The sequence below is a fragment of the Crotalus tigris genome, unplaced genomic scaffold (assembly GCF_016545835.1).
Source record: "Crotalus tigris isolate CLP2741 ecotype Arizona unplaced genomic scaffold, ASM1654583v1 scf7180000024506.7606697, whole genome shotgun sequence".
NCBI classification, from domain to species: Eukaryota; Metazoa; Chordata; class Lepidosauria; order Squamata; family Viperidae; genus Crotalus; species Crotalus tigris.
Window position 1 is genome coordinate 2,081,340 of NW_024100678.1, and position 15,967 is coordinate 2,097,306.

At 40.0% G+C, this 15,967-nt stretch overlaps 1 protein-coding gene across 1 annotated transcript; it reads left to right on the top strand.

Annotated features, from left to right (window-relative positions):
* Positions 1 to 534: 534 nt before the first annotated feature.
* On the top strand, positions 535 to 14,819 carry CDC42EP1 (CDC42 effector protein 1). The gene is made up of 3 exons (XM_039333578.1): positions 535 to 863; positions 6,295 to 7,280; positions 12,624 to 14,819. The coding sequence occupies exons 2-3, from the start codon at positions 6,863 to 6,865 to the stop codon at positions 13,484 to 13,486; spliced, it is 1,281 nt and encodes a 426-aa protein (XP_039189512.1). The 5' UTR covers positions 535 to 863; positions 6,295 to 6,862; the 3' UTR covers positions 13,487 to 14,819.
* The last annotated feature ends 1,148 nt before the right edge of the window (positions 14,820 to 15,967 follow it).

Below are 15,967 nucleotides of genomic sequence, written 5' to 3' on the forward strand. Positions count from 1 at the left end.
TGACCATATTGGATGGGACTATGGGCGCTGTAGTTCAGCAGCATCTGGAAACCCACAGGCAGTTGTCGCGTACTATTGTGAGTTTAGGATCGCACTGAGTACAGCTGGAATCTACTGCTTCAGGTAAACAAAATGCACGCGGGAAATAAAGACTTCCTCTTCCTTCCCCATCGTCCTGATCCACATTTGGCTCTGCAAGAAGAAAGGAGGATGAAGCTGCAACGTATAGGTTCAAATCCTGTAGTCGCTTAGTCGCTGTGTGCAGATGTATGGGGGGGGGGGAACGGTGGGGAGGGAGACTGTCGATCTAATAAAACCAACTTTTTTTCCTGATAAACCGAGAAAAACCTGCCAAAGCTGAAAATGCCATTCCTCAGTCCTTGTTCATGGAAGGAAAAAATTCAAAATCTCAGCCTCTTAAGAAGGACGCTCTCGGTCGGAAAGAGAGGGGTGGGGAAGGGGAAAGATGAAAGATCACGAGTTTCTGAATTTCCCTCGGCTGGACTTTTGAAAGCCATTCCGTCTTTACTCAACTTCATTCTCTGTCGGCTCGGGATTGGTCAATCAGAGCTGAAACTCCACCCATCTCTTTCCAAATCCCTCTCCCGTGTCCGTCCCTTGACTCTGCTTCTTTATGTCCCCGGTGCAGGGACGGCGACGGGGAAAGGGGAAAAAAAAGAGGCTACGATTGAGGTACTTTTAACGTCCCTGGCATTAAGAGCTCCGCCGTTGGCTGCGGTGGTAAAAGAGAGTTTCAGAACTCTTGTTTTCTCCTCGGCAAGTTTTCTTCGGTGGAAAAAAAGACTTAGAAAACTCAGAAAGGCGAGAGTCTTGTGTGGTTTCCCCTCCACCCCCGAGGACAGGTAAATTCTAAAGATTAGAATTTAACGTTTTTGTACACTCGGCAAGTCACGGGTGAATTTTAGTACGTCGTTCGGAGTGTGGGAAAGGGAGAGGAGGAGGGAAAAGAAATTATGGGGTAGAGCTTGAAAGGTTGAAGAAGAAATTGAAAGACATGAAGGTAATGATGAAGATGGGACAAGAAAATTAAGGGGAAGAGGCAACAGTCCCCTACATTTTTTTATGCCTTCAGCATTTTGGCTTGGGAATTATAGGAAACTATAATTCACCCCATCTGGATGGCACCAAGTTGAGGATGTTTGGAGTTGTGAGGAATTATAAGAAACAGGATGCAATAGGAGAAGGAGAGAAAGAGTAGGACAAGAAGAAAACACCTAGGATGGAGAAATGGTTTGAGTCAAGACAGATGTACCATATGGAGCAGCCTGGGGAAAAAAAAGTGCTGAGGTAGAAGTTGTGGTGTGTGCGTGTGCATAAAATAGTTGGGATTTTATATCATACGCTTGAAGGACTAGAGCTCCTTAACTTTTCAAGCATGAAACAGAATTTCTTTTTAACTGTGGAGTGTGATCATGTGAATAGAACTAAGTAGTAGTACTTTAAGATGCCAGACTTAAACATGAGCCTGTCTGGGGGGGGGGGGAGTATTCCATGTGATCCATATATACACACACATTCGTATGCACACACAAAAACCTCTCATGTTTCTGCTGTGGCTTATGAGTCTAATTTCTTAGGCCCCGGAAGCAACTAGAGATCTTCCAGATGTTGGTATTTCCTCTTCTAGGTAGCATTTTAATTTAGTGTTTTATTAAATAGCCTGTGTTTTAATTGCTGACTTGCTAAGGAAAAAATTAGCAAGAAAGCAGTCCTTCCAGCAAATATTCTGGATTTCAACCCAAAACTGGCACATAGCAGGATTAGTTCTTTTTTCAGACTATCCAGAGTTAGCTCTTTCCACTTTTTATATTCCTACCTTTTGGGGTGGCTTGGATTGCAAATATCACAAAGAGCCATCTGGACCTTTTCCTTCCATTTTTGTTCATTTGTTTGCTGGAACTCTTTTTTCAAAGTAGTGTTTCTGGTTGAGCCTTTGAACTTGTAAACTGCAATGCATTCTAGTGCTAACAGGCTGTTCATGTTCTGTGTAAACTATGACTGTCTGGATAACAGACATGAATTTCCTAAAACAAAAGAAGACGCTGATCGTATTTTCTAATTTCACTCCTAATTGTTTTAGGGTTCTTATATCAAGACAAGACAGAAATAAAACAAACTTGTTGTTCAAGAATGCCTTATAAGTTAGAGAAATTAAGATGGCTTTGCCCAACTTATCACCCTCCATATGTGTCATGTTTTTTCCCCTTCATCTGTACTGGGTTGAGTAGGCACGATGAAGATAATTGTCGGTTGCATCTGGAAAAAAATTTGAATTGGACAAGATCAGCCTGGACATTGGAAAAAGCAACAAAAGGGATGTAAAACAACATGTGCTATTTAGAGACACATTTGGAAGTAAACAGCATTAGATTCAGTAGTCAAGTACTGTAAATATTCTTATGAGAAGAAGAGAAAGAAAGAGAGGGAAGGGAGGGAGGGAGGAAGGAAGGGAGGGAGGGAGGAAGGAAGGAAGGAAGGAAGGAAGGAAGGAAGGAAGGAAGGAAGGAAGGAAGCCAGATTAATTCTGGAGTCAGGCAGCACCTAAATCAAATCAATTAAATTAAAAGATGGATGGATGGATAGACAGACAGACAGATGCCAATGCAGCCATTGTTTATCAGTAGCTGTACATAAACTTTCCTTAAACAAAAGAATAACTAGATTTTGGATTCCTGATGAATTCAAAGGAGTGGGAAGAACTTTTGTTGATTATGTTGCTCCCGGGCAGCAGTGTTTGGGACAGTCCTTGCAATAGTAACTTAGGCTGGTTGGCAGAAAAAAGAAGGAAAGGAGGAGTAAAACCAAAGATGGATGATAAGGAGGCACATAAAGTTGTGGCTTTTGGAAGAAACCAAAGTTCTTTAGCAAGAGCAGGCTGAGGTGGCTGCTGGCAATGGACAGCAAATCCAAAAGAAAGCAACACTTTTGAGTTTCTGAAAGTTGTGTTTGTTAAATGGGAGTCATGTTGAGAAATAGAAAATAATCGTCTGCTTGGCCTGCCACAGCTTTTGAGCAGATTCCACATGCAAATACCTTCCTCTGCTCTTTTGTCTCCTTCTTCTCCACCCTGTCTCCTGTCAGCATTTTCATGATGATATTAGTGAGATCTGCTAGGCCTCAGTGAAAGGAGGGTGATGGAGGGTAACTGAGATGAGACGGAGACCCTTGACGATGGAGGGTAACTGAGATGGAGATGGAGAAAAGTCACAATTCTCATGGATTGCTTGAAGAAGAACAAAAAATCATAGCCTTTCTCACTAGCATGGGCAAATTTTAACCTCCATTCTAGGAAAGAAAATGGATAGTTTTGGGTACTTTTCAGTAAAATGCAAGTCTGATACTGTTAAGCAGGGTCCCGCTAGAACAGGTTTTTCTGATTTGTGTAATAGATTGGTATCTTTCAGCATTGTAGAGGTTCATATATTTAGCCTTGTTTCTCTTATACTCATCAGAAGAAAGGAGGAGCTGGGACATCATTACCGACAAGAGACACAAAGGGTGCTACCTACACCTCCCTCTTTGTGAGATGTCCTGCAAAAATGTGTTACTTGATTAGGTGTAGGGAACCATGGACATAACTTGGAGAAGGCATCCAAACATTTAGAACAACAACAGGTACAGAAGCATGTGTTATGCCCAGAGTTGGGAGAGTATTAGAAAAAGACTCAGATTGTTAACCCCCTGACTTCCTGGAGTATAAGAGAGAGGGTAGGGAAAACACAAGCATGCTTGCAAGGTTCTTTTAGTATAGATTATCTCAATAAAGTATAGTTCTAATTTTCCTGTGAGTCAGTGCCTGTTCTGCTCTGTCTCCTAAGGATAACATTGGGTCACAGAGCCCACAAGCAAAAATGCATGGGAATAAAATCCAGCAAGATTCCCCATAACTCCTATCACCTATATGTATGCAATCCTTTTATTATGTTCTGATAAGTATAGGTGACCATTACTTTCTGTTCTTCCTGTGTATAGGCTAAAATTACAGGTTGTTAAACATGAACTGCTTCTTTACAACCCAATCACATTCCTCTTAAAAAGCAGTTAGTGTGTGCCATAAATTCCAATTGAAGTTACTCAGTTTTTGTTTTTTTAATATTTGCCAGCTTCCAAACCTAGTAGATAAGAGTAACTCTGAATGAACAAACAGAGCCAAAAATAAAGGAAAGACGGAGCTGGAACACCACTTAGTGATTCAGTAGCTACTCCTGCTCTGCCTTTCTGGCCTTTCCAAGGTGAGCCACAACACAGAAAACAAAGGAGACATTTGAAGAGATTTCTGGATATGGTTAAGTCAGCACAATGGGGGAGAGAACATTTTCCACTGAAAAAAAGTATATAAAGAAGCATTTCATTAAGCCAGTACATTAATAATGTGCAAATGCTGGTAATATTTCAAATATCTGGCACTTTAAAATGTTGGATATTGAGCAAAAACAGATGCATGTGGGTTCAAGTACATGCCAGTCAATGTGTAGTATTGTGTAGACTTTGGTTCACCAAAGCAGTATCTATGCAGGATTGTTTCCATGTTCAAAGCGTTAGTTTGTAAAATAGCTCTCCTATCCTGATGGTCTCCAGATGTGACATTATAATTCCAATAATCCAGCAAGCAGTTACACTTATGGAAACACTGAATATGGTCACAAAATCCCAACTGGTTGAAAGGATTGGATTAACTATAAGCACATCTGACCAGGGCATCTTCATTACTGAAATGAGGAACAGGAAAGATGTTTGCTTTCCTCAATCAGATGTCCTCAGATGTATTTAATTACAACTTTTATAATTGGCTAATAATGGCAAATAGCACCATGGTGACTGTACTATTGAGGGCAATGGCAGGTGGCAGTACTGGTCAACCTTGTCTGGGTTCAGAAGTTAAGCATGGTCAGAGACCATTTGTAATGGAATGAAAGACAACTAGGAAAACTCAGGATTTGGGGGAAGGCCAAGAAATTTTTAAATATTATTTTATTATTTATTTATTTAGTGAATTTATTTGCCACCCATCTCTTAATGAAATGACTCTGGGCGGCTTCCAGCATTAAACCATTAAATCCTAGCAAATATCTAAAAAAAATAAAAATAAAAATCCCAATAAAGATAAAATTGTAGTTAAAAGATGGGGAGGGAGGGAACAGGATGCTCTGGGGGGAGGTGGGATTGCATCTTAATTCAACAACCGTTGCTCCTCCTCCATTTGGGCTCCAAGTCATCTGACAGAGTCAGGTCTTCAGGCTCTTGCAGAAGATCAGAAGGGTGGGAGCCAATCTCAGCTCAGAGGCTAAGATGTTCGAAAGGATAGGAGCCCGGGCAAAGAAGGCCCTTTTCCTGGACCCCGCCAGCCAGAATTCTTGACTGACAAGGCTCACAACATGCCTTCTCTGCTGGCGCAGATAGGGAGGGCCCTTTCTAGTGAGGTGAGATAGTTCCTCAAGTAACCTGGACCCATGTCATGCAGGCCTTTAAAGGAAATAACCAAGACCTTGAATTGCACCCAGAACCAACCAGCAGCCAGTGCAGCTCACAGAACAATGGTGTAACATGGACCATCCTAGAGACCCCAAGAATTGCCCACACTGCCATATTTTGCACCAGTTGAAAATATACATTGGGAATATCCTGGGAGAAAAAAAACCAACTGTTTGGTAAGAAAACTACATGGATATGTCTGTAAGTCATCAAAAGTTGACTTTGACTTGAAGATATCTTAGCTATTTTACTTTGCCCCAGAACCCCATGTTAGGGAAGGATCCTTTTAAGTCACATACAGCTAGAACAGAATGTAATAAGGATCTGAGGCTCTGCAGAAAAAGAGTTGGGAAGTTCTTGCAAGATGATGCATTCCCTGCCAATCATTTGCCTCGGACCTGGAGGGTACAGACATAGAGAAATAGTGTACTGCAGCAAACTCTGCCATCAAGCTCTATTTCAACCTAACTATAATTCCAGCCAACGTTACAGAGGAGGCAAAGGAGAAAGTCATTTTATCTATTAATATGTAATCTCTCTAGAATTGTTTGATCAACAGCACTGTGTATTAAATACAAATATAGGTTTTGCAGACAGAAAACCATCTGTGCCACCTGGTGGTGGATTCCAGAAGGAATCTGCTTACTGCACCATGTAACTTTTCCTCTACCTAACCTTGTGCATTGTACTTTCATTACAGACTGGTTACTGGCACACATGGGCAATCTTCACTTTCAAATTCATCATTTTAAAATAGTTTTGGAACTTCAACTATTACTTTGTCTCTTTTATCTTCTCTAGGATGCTCCGTAGCAACAATCCAGGCTCGTGATATGAGATGTGAGACTCCTACTGTGACCCTTCTTACTTGCTGCTCCATGGTTTTGCTGGTTTTTGAAAAAGAAATTGAGAAAGAGAGATGGTGGAAGACGAATCAGCTCAATAATATTGATTTTCCAGCTTTGCATACATTGAGTCAAACAAATGCAAACACTGTTTTAATGACCATTGCTGTTCAAAAAGAGAGACTGGGATTCCCTATGCTCATCCAGACCTGTAAGAAGCAAATCAGATAAATAGCTATATGAAAACTGTGAAGGGTCACTATCAAATTGGACTGGGGAGAACAGTGCAAATTAGACAACATTGTCCTGGAAGAAACCCAGAAGTTCCGTGACAGGCCTATTTTTTATTCTTTGTTAAATAGTATAGAAGAAAGAAGAACAGTGAAAAAAAAAACATAAGCAATGGGGGGTGCAGGTGTGTGAGACCATCCTTAAGTCATATCCGTATACTTCCAGATTATCATCAACCTTTTCTGAAGGACACATTAAATTTCTGGGTCAGGTTTTTGCCAACTGGCTAGGAAATGAGTCTTGGAAAGCTACCCGTGATTGGCTGGGTGTCTGGCTCACACAGCAAACGTCGATTCAAAACAGAGTTGACCCCAGAGATGATCAGCCCACCACTGGGGGATTTTCGTCACACCATGCATGTAGGGCGTGGTGGTGACGCCTTTGGAGACACTTCTTTCCTTAGGAACCATGGTGGAGAGGAAGTCAAACCCCACAATTTCTTTGCTCGTACACTGTGGCATGTGAGAAGGAGCCCGCTAAGGAACCGGGGAAGCCGAAACAAGGATCAGGGTTCATCTGCTCCTCCCGCCATCTCACCCATCATCAAAAATGCTGTGTCACTGCCTCAGCTCAATCAGACTCACTACGAGACTGATGATCTTGGTATAGCATTTGCCTTCAAGAAACCCCCAACAAGCTTCTCTGACTATGGTAGGTGGTTTCTAGGGTAACTCGTTTGAGTTTAACAGGTTATCTTGTTTTAGATATTAATTCTTTCTGTGCTTTGGTTTACTTAGTTCAATGTTTCTCGACTTTGACAACTTTAAGATGGGTGGACTTCAACTCCCAGAATTCCTATGCTGGCAAAGGAATTCTGGGAGTTGAAGTCCACCCATCTTAAAGTTGCCAAGTTTGAGGAACACTGATTTAGATACACCAACAAAAACATTTCATAAGAACACTCAAATAGACATTTCAATAATATTTTTAGAAGTCTATTTTGGATTGATGAGTGCCATTCTGTAGTATGTGTTTAAGGGAAGTCTATCACACACATTATCTTACATTGCAGTCTCTATGATTCTCTTCTCTAGTAATTTTCTTTTCTTGGTCTCCCATTCTTTTATTGAAAACAGTTGTGCAATATGTGATTACCAATCATTCTGAATAACATACTGACTCTTAAGTCATAGCATTGTCCTAGTACATATTCAAATGACATCTTTTAAGAATTTTTCAGAGGCTTTGCAACAAGAAATTTCTATAAGTATATGCCTATTTTTTTTTAAAGTATAAAATAAAAGACTGAAAATGGAGGGTTTCTAGCAGAAAATCATAATGGGACTCAGCTTTCAGATGTCCTTTGTTTTGGCCTTTCAACCAAGTGCCAGCAGGCAGTTGAGAATGCTTTAAAATTTCGTCATTTTTTTTGTCTTGATGGTTCTTCTGGTACATATTTTCAAGTCTACATCAATTCTACTAAGTCGTATGTTTCCAGAATGCACTTGGCATTTTCCTGGAATGATAACGATAAGGCCAGAAATAGCTACATATATTTTCTGGTTTACCCAGCAATCCATAGACAGCAGGAGATTAGAAATGGGAAGTGTGGTTATAAATGGAAAGGAAAGGGAAGGGGTGGAGTAATCGTCAATTGCAAATATGCATGAGATTGGCAAGTGCAACCAAAATGAAGCAAGTATATTATGAAGAGTCTAAAAATTGCAAAAATAATGTTGTTGTTATTGCTGCAGAATAAACACTAGTACAGATGGTTTCATACCAATTATTTCTTAATGTTTAATATATCTGCAATATCCTTGTTTATCTATTTGCTAATAACTTTTATTTTTATCTATTACTATATTGCTTATTCTAAATCAAAATCTTACCATCTGCAGTTGAGTAAACTATGTCAGTGGTACATAAACAAAATAAACTTTGGAAGAGTTAACTTGATAAAAAAATAGAACAGAAATAATTCAGAGCAATAAGATCTGCTTTTGGGGGGGGCCACAAGGTGACAACATAACTTTAAATTTTAAAAGTGAACAGAATATAAAAATCTGTTGCCAAGCTCTAAATAACCAGCAAATAAGAATTTTGCATATGTTGCAGTAATCAGAATAAATTGAAACATAGGATATGTTCAACATGACATAAGAAATGCCTACACCTGTACAAATTCTACATAAGGAAGTCAGAATCCCTGGAAAAGAACAAGCTTCCAACTAACATATAGAGAAATACATGGTTAACAACCAGCATATATAATCCAGAGATTTCTCTGTGTATACGTCACTTCACATTATGCTGAATGTAAACAGAGAGATAGGAGCAAAACAGAAGATGTGATCTCTCCACTTATAAAAACACACATCACATGCCTCCTGATTTTAGCTTTTTAGACTTGTCTGCAACTGCACGTAGGCATCAATGCGTACCTATGCTGCAAAGGGGTTGATGATGCTCACACCTTCCAAATCTCAACTACACATTGTGTTGAGATGTGCATCCTGCATGCTGATTGATTAATTCAACTTCCTGTTGGCTTTGTTGTTTGAGTGCCCTCCAGCTAGAACATTAAAATTCAGAAATATAAATGCAACAGCTAACATATGCATTTCCAGACAGATGCATTTGTTACCTGACATGCAGTGACTCAGATGTCTACTCCAGGCTTATGGCTCTAATGCTGTAAAATGTATTTGATTAGCATGTCTCAAATGAAATACTTTGTTCATCACTGATTGGAATCCTTTATGGCTGAAATTGGTGTAACAATAAAATACCTTGAACCAATAAATAGATCATAACTTTGACATTGTGCTTATAGAAGTCGGACATTTCATTACTGTAAACATAGAACTAACTCTGGGCCTATGCTAATACATGTAATGACATGTGTCTATTTGGAGAATTGCTAAATATGTCAAAAGAAGAGTTATATAGGGCAGTGGAGAAAAATCTTCATCAAAGGCATTATTTTTCTGTACACTTGTTTTGGACTTTAAATCTTAATGAGCAAAGGCAATGAGACATACATCAGTGGAAACATACCTAGGATAAGGTTATAAATCTGTGCTATTTTGCTAGGTTTGAGGAGATATATATGTAAGACTTTGGGAAGATACTTTTCATTAATGCTGGAAACATGGCCTATGTCTACCAAGGGAATCTATATTCAGTACAGAATGCCAAGCAAGCAGCTAATAGGAAAAAAAGAGGAATCTGTATGTACAGGAAGAAATTTGATTTGGATCATGAGAGGAAACCAGAATGAAATAGAACAGATCTTCTCCAGTGTCAAATGCTAAACCATTGCTCAGATATTTTCAGACAATCCTCTGTGCATCCACCTAATCAACATAGGAAGAAGTCTATCCCAATTCTGATCTCAACTCAAAACAATGGAATGCATCCAGGTTTTACCCTGTTTAATTAGCAGTTGCTTTCTTTACCTCCTGTGATGTCTGCATCTGCAGTAAAAAAAACTGCAGCATTCTCACTGAGGTGGGACCAGGAGAGTCAATTTGAGCAACTGCAGCTGCACAGTTATCTTTGCCTACATTGCCAGTCTAGCCTTGTTCTTTCCTGGCATTCTTCAAAAGAGTTATGAGAGAATGCTGCCCTCTGATGTTCTTTGTGAATTGTGCAGTTGTTGCAATCACATTCCCCTTTCCAGCTTTTTACACTTTATCATCCCTCCTATAAATTCCAGCTTCATGAGCAAAGTGCAGAAAAGATAAGGTTAACCAATCATTTAGAGAGAAAACTAGTTCCCCATTCTTTCTGCTTTTATCCGTTCAATCTTCTGAGTGTAATCAAACTTGCAGTTCCATTGCTCCCTATATATTTGCTCCCTAAATAAGCATGACCAATATTTCATTGCTTAGGCCAGCTGGCTCTGATGCATAATTCATATTGCTTTTAGAATTACAAGTTTAGCAACAGGCAGGAGGATATTCACAGAAGATTTTAACTAAGGCAGTGCCTATGTACCTAAGATATCTTTATTTTAGAGATGAGAATGGCTGAAATGTGCCTTGGAAAATTAAGTAACCATATTGAACCATCATAGGATCATTTTTTATGCTTTTTAAATAAAAAGCAGGCTACAATATTTAAAATAAATTAAGAGCCAATGTGATGGAATGTACACCTGGAGAAGAGCTTTAGCAGCACAGGGCTTCCCCAGGGAGGAGGCAGTAAATTCCATCAGCGGCCCAAATTAAGAGACTGCGGAGTCCTGAGCTGGATGGGGAGGGAGGGAGGGAGGAAGATGTTCAGGGTAGGCACACCCTAGAATCTCTCAGGATATATCTAGCAGGTTATAGCTTTAGTCTGGCAAGATTCTGTCCATTAGGAATAAGCAAATAAAGAATTTGATTGGATTTCAGTGTGTCATCTCTGGGTTTGGGCCTGACAGTCAACTGGATCTGTCTATACCAGGGGTAGGCAACCTTGGCTCTTTTATAACTCGTGGACTTCAACTCCCAGAATTCCTGAACCAACGATGCTGGCTCAGGAATTCTGGGAGTTGAAGTCCACGAGTCATAAAAGAGCCAAGGTTGCCTACCCCTGGTCTAGACCAACAACCTCTTTTCTCCACAGAGGCTACCCCAGATTTGTATAGGATGTTCATAGACTTCCTTGGTTCCTCCTGATACCTGTTTCTCCAGCAACTGATATTCGAAACATAATGCTTCCTACAATATAAATAATACACAGCCTTGAAGGCACCAGGTTTGGAAAGACTGCTCTAGGAAGATAATGCAGCACTATTTATATTTAATGGAAGAACTGTCACAGTATCCATTTTGTTCTTTCTGCCAATATATGACATACAGTAATTTTGATTAGGAGGATAAAGGGGCCAGAGTTTCACAAAATACTCTACTTTGCACCTTTTAGATTTGAGAAATCCCATCGTTCAGGAATGTAATCTGAACTCACAAAGCATGTTGAATGGGGTTAAAATTAAAATGAGTAATAAATAATTGTTTCTGGTTCAATGTGTTATGATATTTTGCCAATGTGTTAGCACTTTGTAATATCAGGCGCACTGACATTCTAGAGGGAGGGGCAGCAAATGACAACATGTGTGTTCCACAAGAGCCATGACTTACAAACTGATGTTAAACGGCGCGATGCCAGCATATAACAGAACTATTGTTGTGATGAGGTTAATATTCCTGATTATGGACTCTGTGGGTTTATATAATTTTTAAGAGTATGGTATGTCTTCAATTTTAGTCTAGAAATAGAATACACATAGACACGAGATGAATGCCATAAAATGAGAAATCAGACACAGAAATATAATATAACACTCTAATTCTGAACCTGTTTCTACATATTTCCTTTACTGGCTCTGGGAGCCCACTGCTGAAGGATGGCTACTAGGTTAACCCAGGGGATGAAAAATTTGTTCTCGGCACCAAGAACAGTTCATTAGAAACAGCTCACAATCCCCTGAGCTGTGACTAATTTGCATATTTTAGCTGAGCACTATTAACATAAATGTGCATGAGGTGGCAAATGTGAATCAATGTTAGTCTGACATGGTGCACTCGCTCTACAATAGACTTTTCCTGAAATGGTGATCTCTTGCAGGGGAATCTTGACTAAGTCCTAAGAGGAGGAAATAACTCATCTTCCTACCTTGATCTCTCGGCTCCTCCCCACCTCCCCAAACTATTTGTGAGCTTAAAGAAAAGGACAGGGGGGAAAAAGAACCATTTTGAAATCTGGTCCTAGAAATTCCAGGTGCAGTCAAATATATATGACTGGGTTTCATTAGCTTGTTTATTTTTTGCCCATTTTAATCCATTTGCTGTCAAATTGTTTTGTCCTGAGATTTGCAACTTGAAAATTGCAGTTATGAGTAGGGCACATGAAAAATCTCTAGTTTCTCTAGAATTGGGAAATACTACCGACCTATCCTCATATTTCACATTCTACCAATATAGAATTGTCACCTTCTGCTATAACAGGTAATTCAGAGAAGTAGTTCAATTTTTTTTTCTCATTGTTGGTTTCATGGCCTTTCAGGATTAGAATCTGGATTCTGCACCATTCCACGTGTTCCCCGGTCCGAGAAGGCTCCCGAGAGCTCCCGTCCTGCTGAGTCAGCATTGCAACGTTCAGATTCCTTGCTGTCTTTCCGCCTGGACCTTGGCCCTTCTCTAATGAGCGAACTTCTTCATGTCATCAGCTTCTCAGGAAGCAACAGCTTTGACTGCAGGGAAAAGACAGACTGTGAAGAAAGTAAACCCCCAAGCAGCAGTGAGCCTCACTCATCCCTTCACGTCAAGAGCTGGTCAGAGGGCTCACTACTTGGGAAGTCAGAATCTCATCATGGTAATGGTGAAGAAAGCCAAAATGCATCAAGCCTTTTGGATTACTCTGAGCCTGGATCACCCTTGGGACATTTGGTCTATGCCAATGGAGATTCTCATTCTATAGAGTTGTCTGAGGAAGGATCTCCCTGTTTGAGAAGCAGGAGTTCTAGTTCTGAACTAGGGGCAGTGCCAAAAGAGACCTATTGGCAAAAAGGACACCACAGTGACTGTAACACGGAAGCAAGAGAATTCAACCATGCTGCCCATGTCTTAGCATGCCATTATGAGGCAGGAAGCAGCTACTGCAGCCCATCTCCACAAGATCATCCAAAGAGACAAACCACATGGGAAAGCCCAATTACCAACTCATGGCACTTGAAAGTAGGTGCACCTGAGCAACAGGAATATTCTACTGGGTGGCAACAAATAAGGGAAGAGGAGGAGGAGGAGGAGGAGGAAGAGGAGGAGGACCACGACAAGTTTGACAGTGATGAAGAAGCCATTGTTACAGAGAGATACAATGATTCCTTTGAATATGTTGATGAAGAGGATGAAGATGAAGTTAAGGTTTGAACAGACGTATATGCTCTCTTGTGGCCTCCCATCAGCCTCTTAGGAGATATCAGAGCAAAATGAAACAATATAAAGCTATCTGGCATTCTGGATATGTTCAGATTCACAAGATTAGCCTTCTTTTCAGGTGATCTGCTATATGTCAATGCTTCCTAAACTGGTGTTTCCAGTCTGAAAACCAATTTGAATTCCCATAGAGTGATAGTTTTACCACACTTACGGAATGCCAGGCTAGGAAAGGCAGATGGAGGACGGAACTCATTTCTCTACCATGGTCTCTCTCCTCCCTGCTTTGTGTATTTAAAAAAAGAAATAGAAAAAAGGAACAATTTATAGCAAACAAAAAGTATTAGTTGCTCTTTTGTGGTAACTGGCAGTTAAAGTTGCTTATGACTTCATATGCTCCTTCATTCCCACTGGCTGATTGATTTCATCATGACAAGTGATGCCATGATTTTTCCATTCCCTAGAAATAAAAACATTTATACTTAAGGATAGAGACCCTTTCAAATAACTATTGGGAAAAATGCCACTTAAAAAAAGAACAGTCTAGAAAAGGGAAGAGTAACCGTACATCCATTGGGACAATATTCTAACTGTCTTGTGCTAAAAATGAAGACCAACTCAACTGTTTTTCCAAAGCAAGATACTGAGACACCAGCTAGGCAGGATGGTTCCTCTCCTCTTTTTACCAGAAACACAAAATTTGGATTGGATCTGAAACCAGTTCATCAGCACACTGTTCATTTTTCTTGCACCAGAACTCTGATTGAGATAGGATTATTTGTTTATTATGCACCCTCAGAAGGAAATGTAATCCTAGTCTTCCATTGTTATCATTCCAGGGGAATCTATATGTCAAGCTTGTTGTTTTATATACTTCTAGAGAGTGTACAGAATTCAATGTATGTTAAGGATCTGACACGGAGGGCTGAAATATAACTTTGCATCTTGTATGTCCTATTTCAGGCATTGGCAATGCAAAATCCTAAATAACAGTTTGTTTCTAGCACTTACAGCTTTGCATAGCTACTGCAGCAGCTTATCTACAATGTATGTTCAGGAACAAAGGTAAAATCAGAGAATCTGAAACAGGACTGCTTTTCATGCTTCCATGCCCCCCCCAGCCCCAAAAAGAGGACAGTTTACATGTTGTGTTTGGAAGCCTTCCAGGTGGCCCCTGAATTTGCTGTTACTGCCATATATAAAGCTGTTGCTTAGCCAAGAAAGCGGCTGAATACAGCACAATCCCTGTATTAATTCCACTTTACAATTATAATATATAGTGTGGCTTAAACAGGGAGGATGGCATGCATAAAGTCATCCTTGTGCATTTCCTTTTTCATTTAAACCTCATTTGTCTACCACCCTACACAACTGAATACTCTTGGAAGCAACTGTTCTCCATATCAGGAGAGAGCCTCAATGAAATTAAAACTGCAGCCATACATGTCTCTGGCCATGTGCTCTGCCAACCTAAGTCTGCACTTTTGCCCACTGGTACAAACAACCTTCATTGACAAGGTAATAACTGCCCACCCCCTTGTTTCAAGGGTGATTCAGGCAACCATAAGTTAAACACTCCTTAAAAGAAGCAGTATCTTTGAAAGTATCCTTGAGGGGAAGATCAGACAGCTTAATCTGAAAGGATCTCTGAATATATTAGTATATATTCTCACAGCAACAGTTGACCACCCCAAAAAGAGAAAAATGGATAAAATTTTCTCTCTGGCTAATTATAGCGGTGCCCAGTTTGACACAGAGATATTTTGGAAGCATCAGCTATTTGAGATAAGTCAGTCTGAATCATGACTTTGTGCTCATTTTGAACGAGCTCTCAGACAGTTATGTTGGCTGGGAAAGAAGGGTTGTCTTGTCTTAGACATGGAAGAACATGAGAATTAGGCTCCTCACTCCCCCTCCCCTACATATTTTCAGAAGATACTCATACATTGACCTCTTCCAGCTCCCACCCATCTGCCTGCATTTTTCCCTGATCAAATCACTCTCTCAAGGAACTATTTTGCTGAGAAACAAAAGGGAAGAAGTGGATGTCATACAGTAAACTCTCTAGGAGATTAGCAGCTATGAAAAAGAAATGTTGCCAGAGGACCTAACATGCATGGCAGTAAGATTTCTCTAGTCAACTGAAATCAAGTTTTAAAAGCAGGCATAAGGATGTTTTAACATTCTTCCTTACCTCAAAAGGGTTCTTTGAAGTTGTTCGTTTGGGTTGCTTCTAGTTAAGCAAACCAAAGCAATCATAGTACATGGAGATTCAAATCCTTCTCTTTTGTAACCGGTTGATCATTAAGTTTTTTTCTTCTTTACCACTGACTGTATTACTGGTAGGGTATCTTTCTGCAGCCAAAGACTGTAGCTCCTTGGGGATAATTAAAGGGGCATATAGGCAGGGGTAAAGAAATAATTAGTGAGATCCAAGCCCCCCAAAAGATATGTACTTTTATTTTGTCTCTGGCA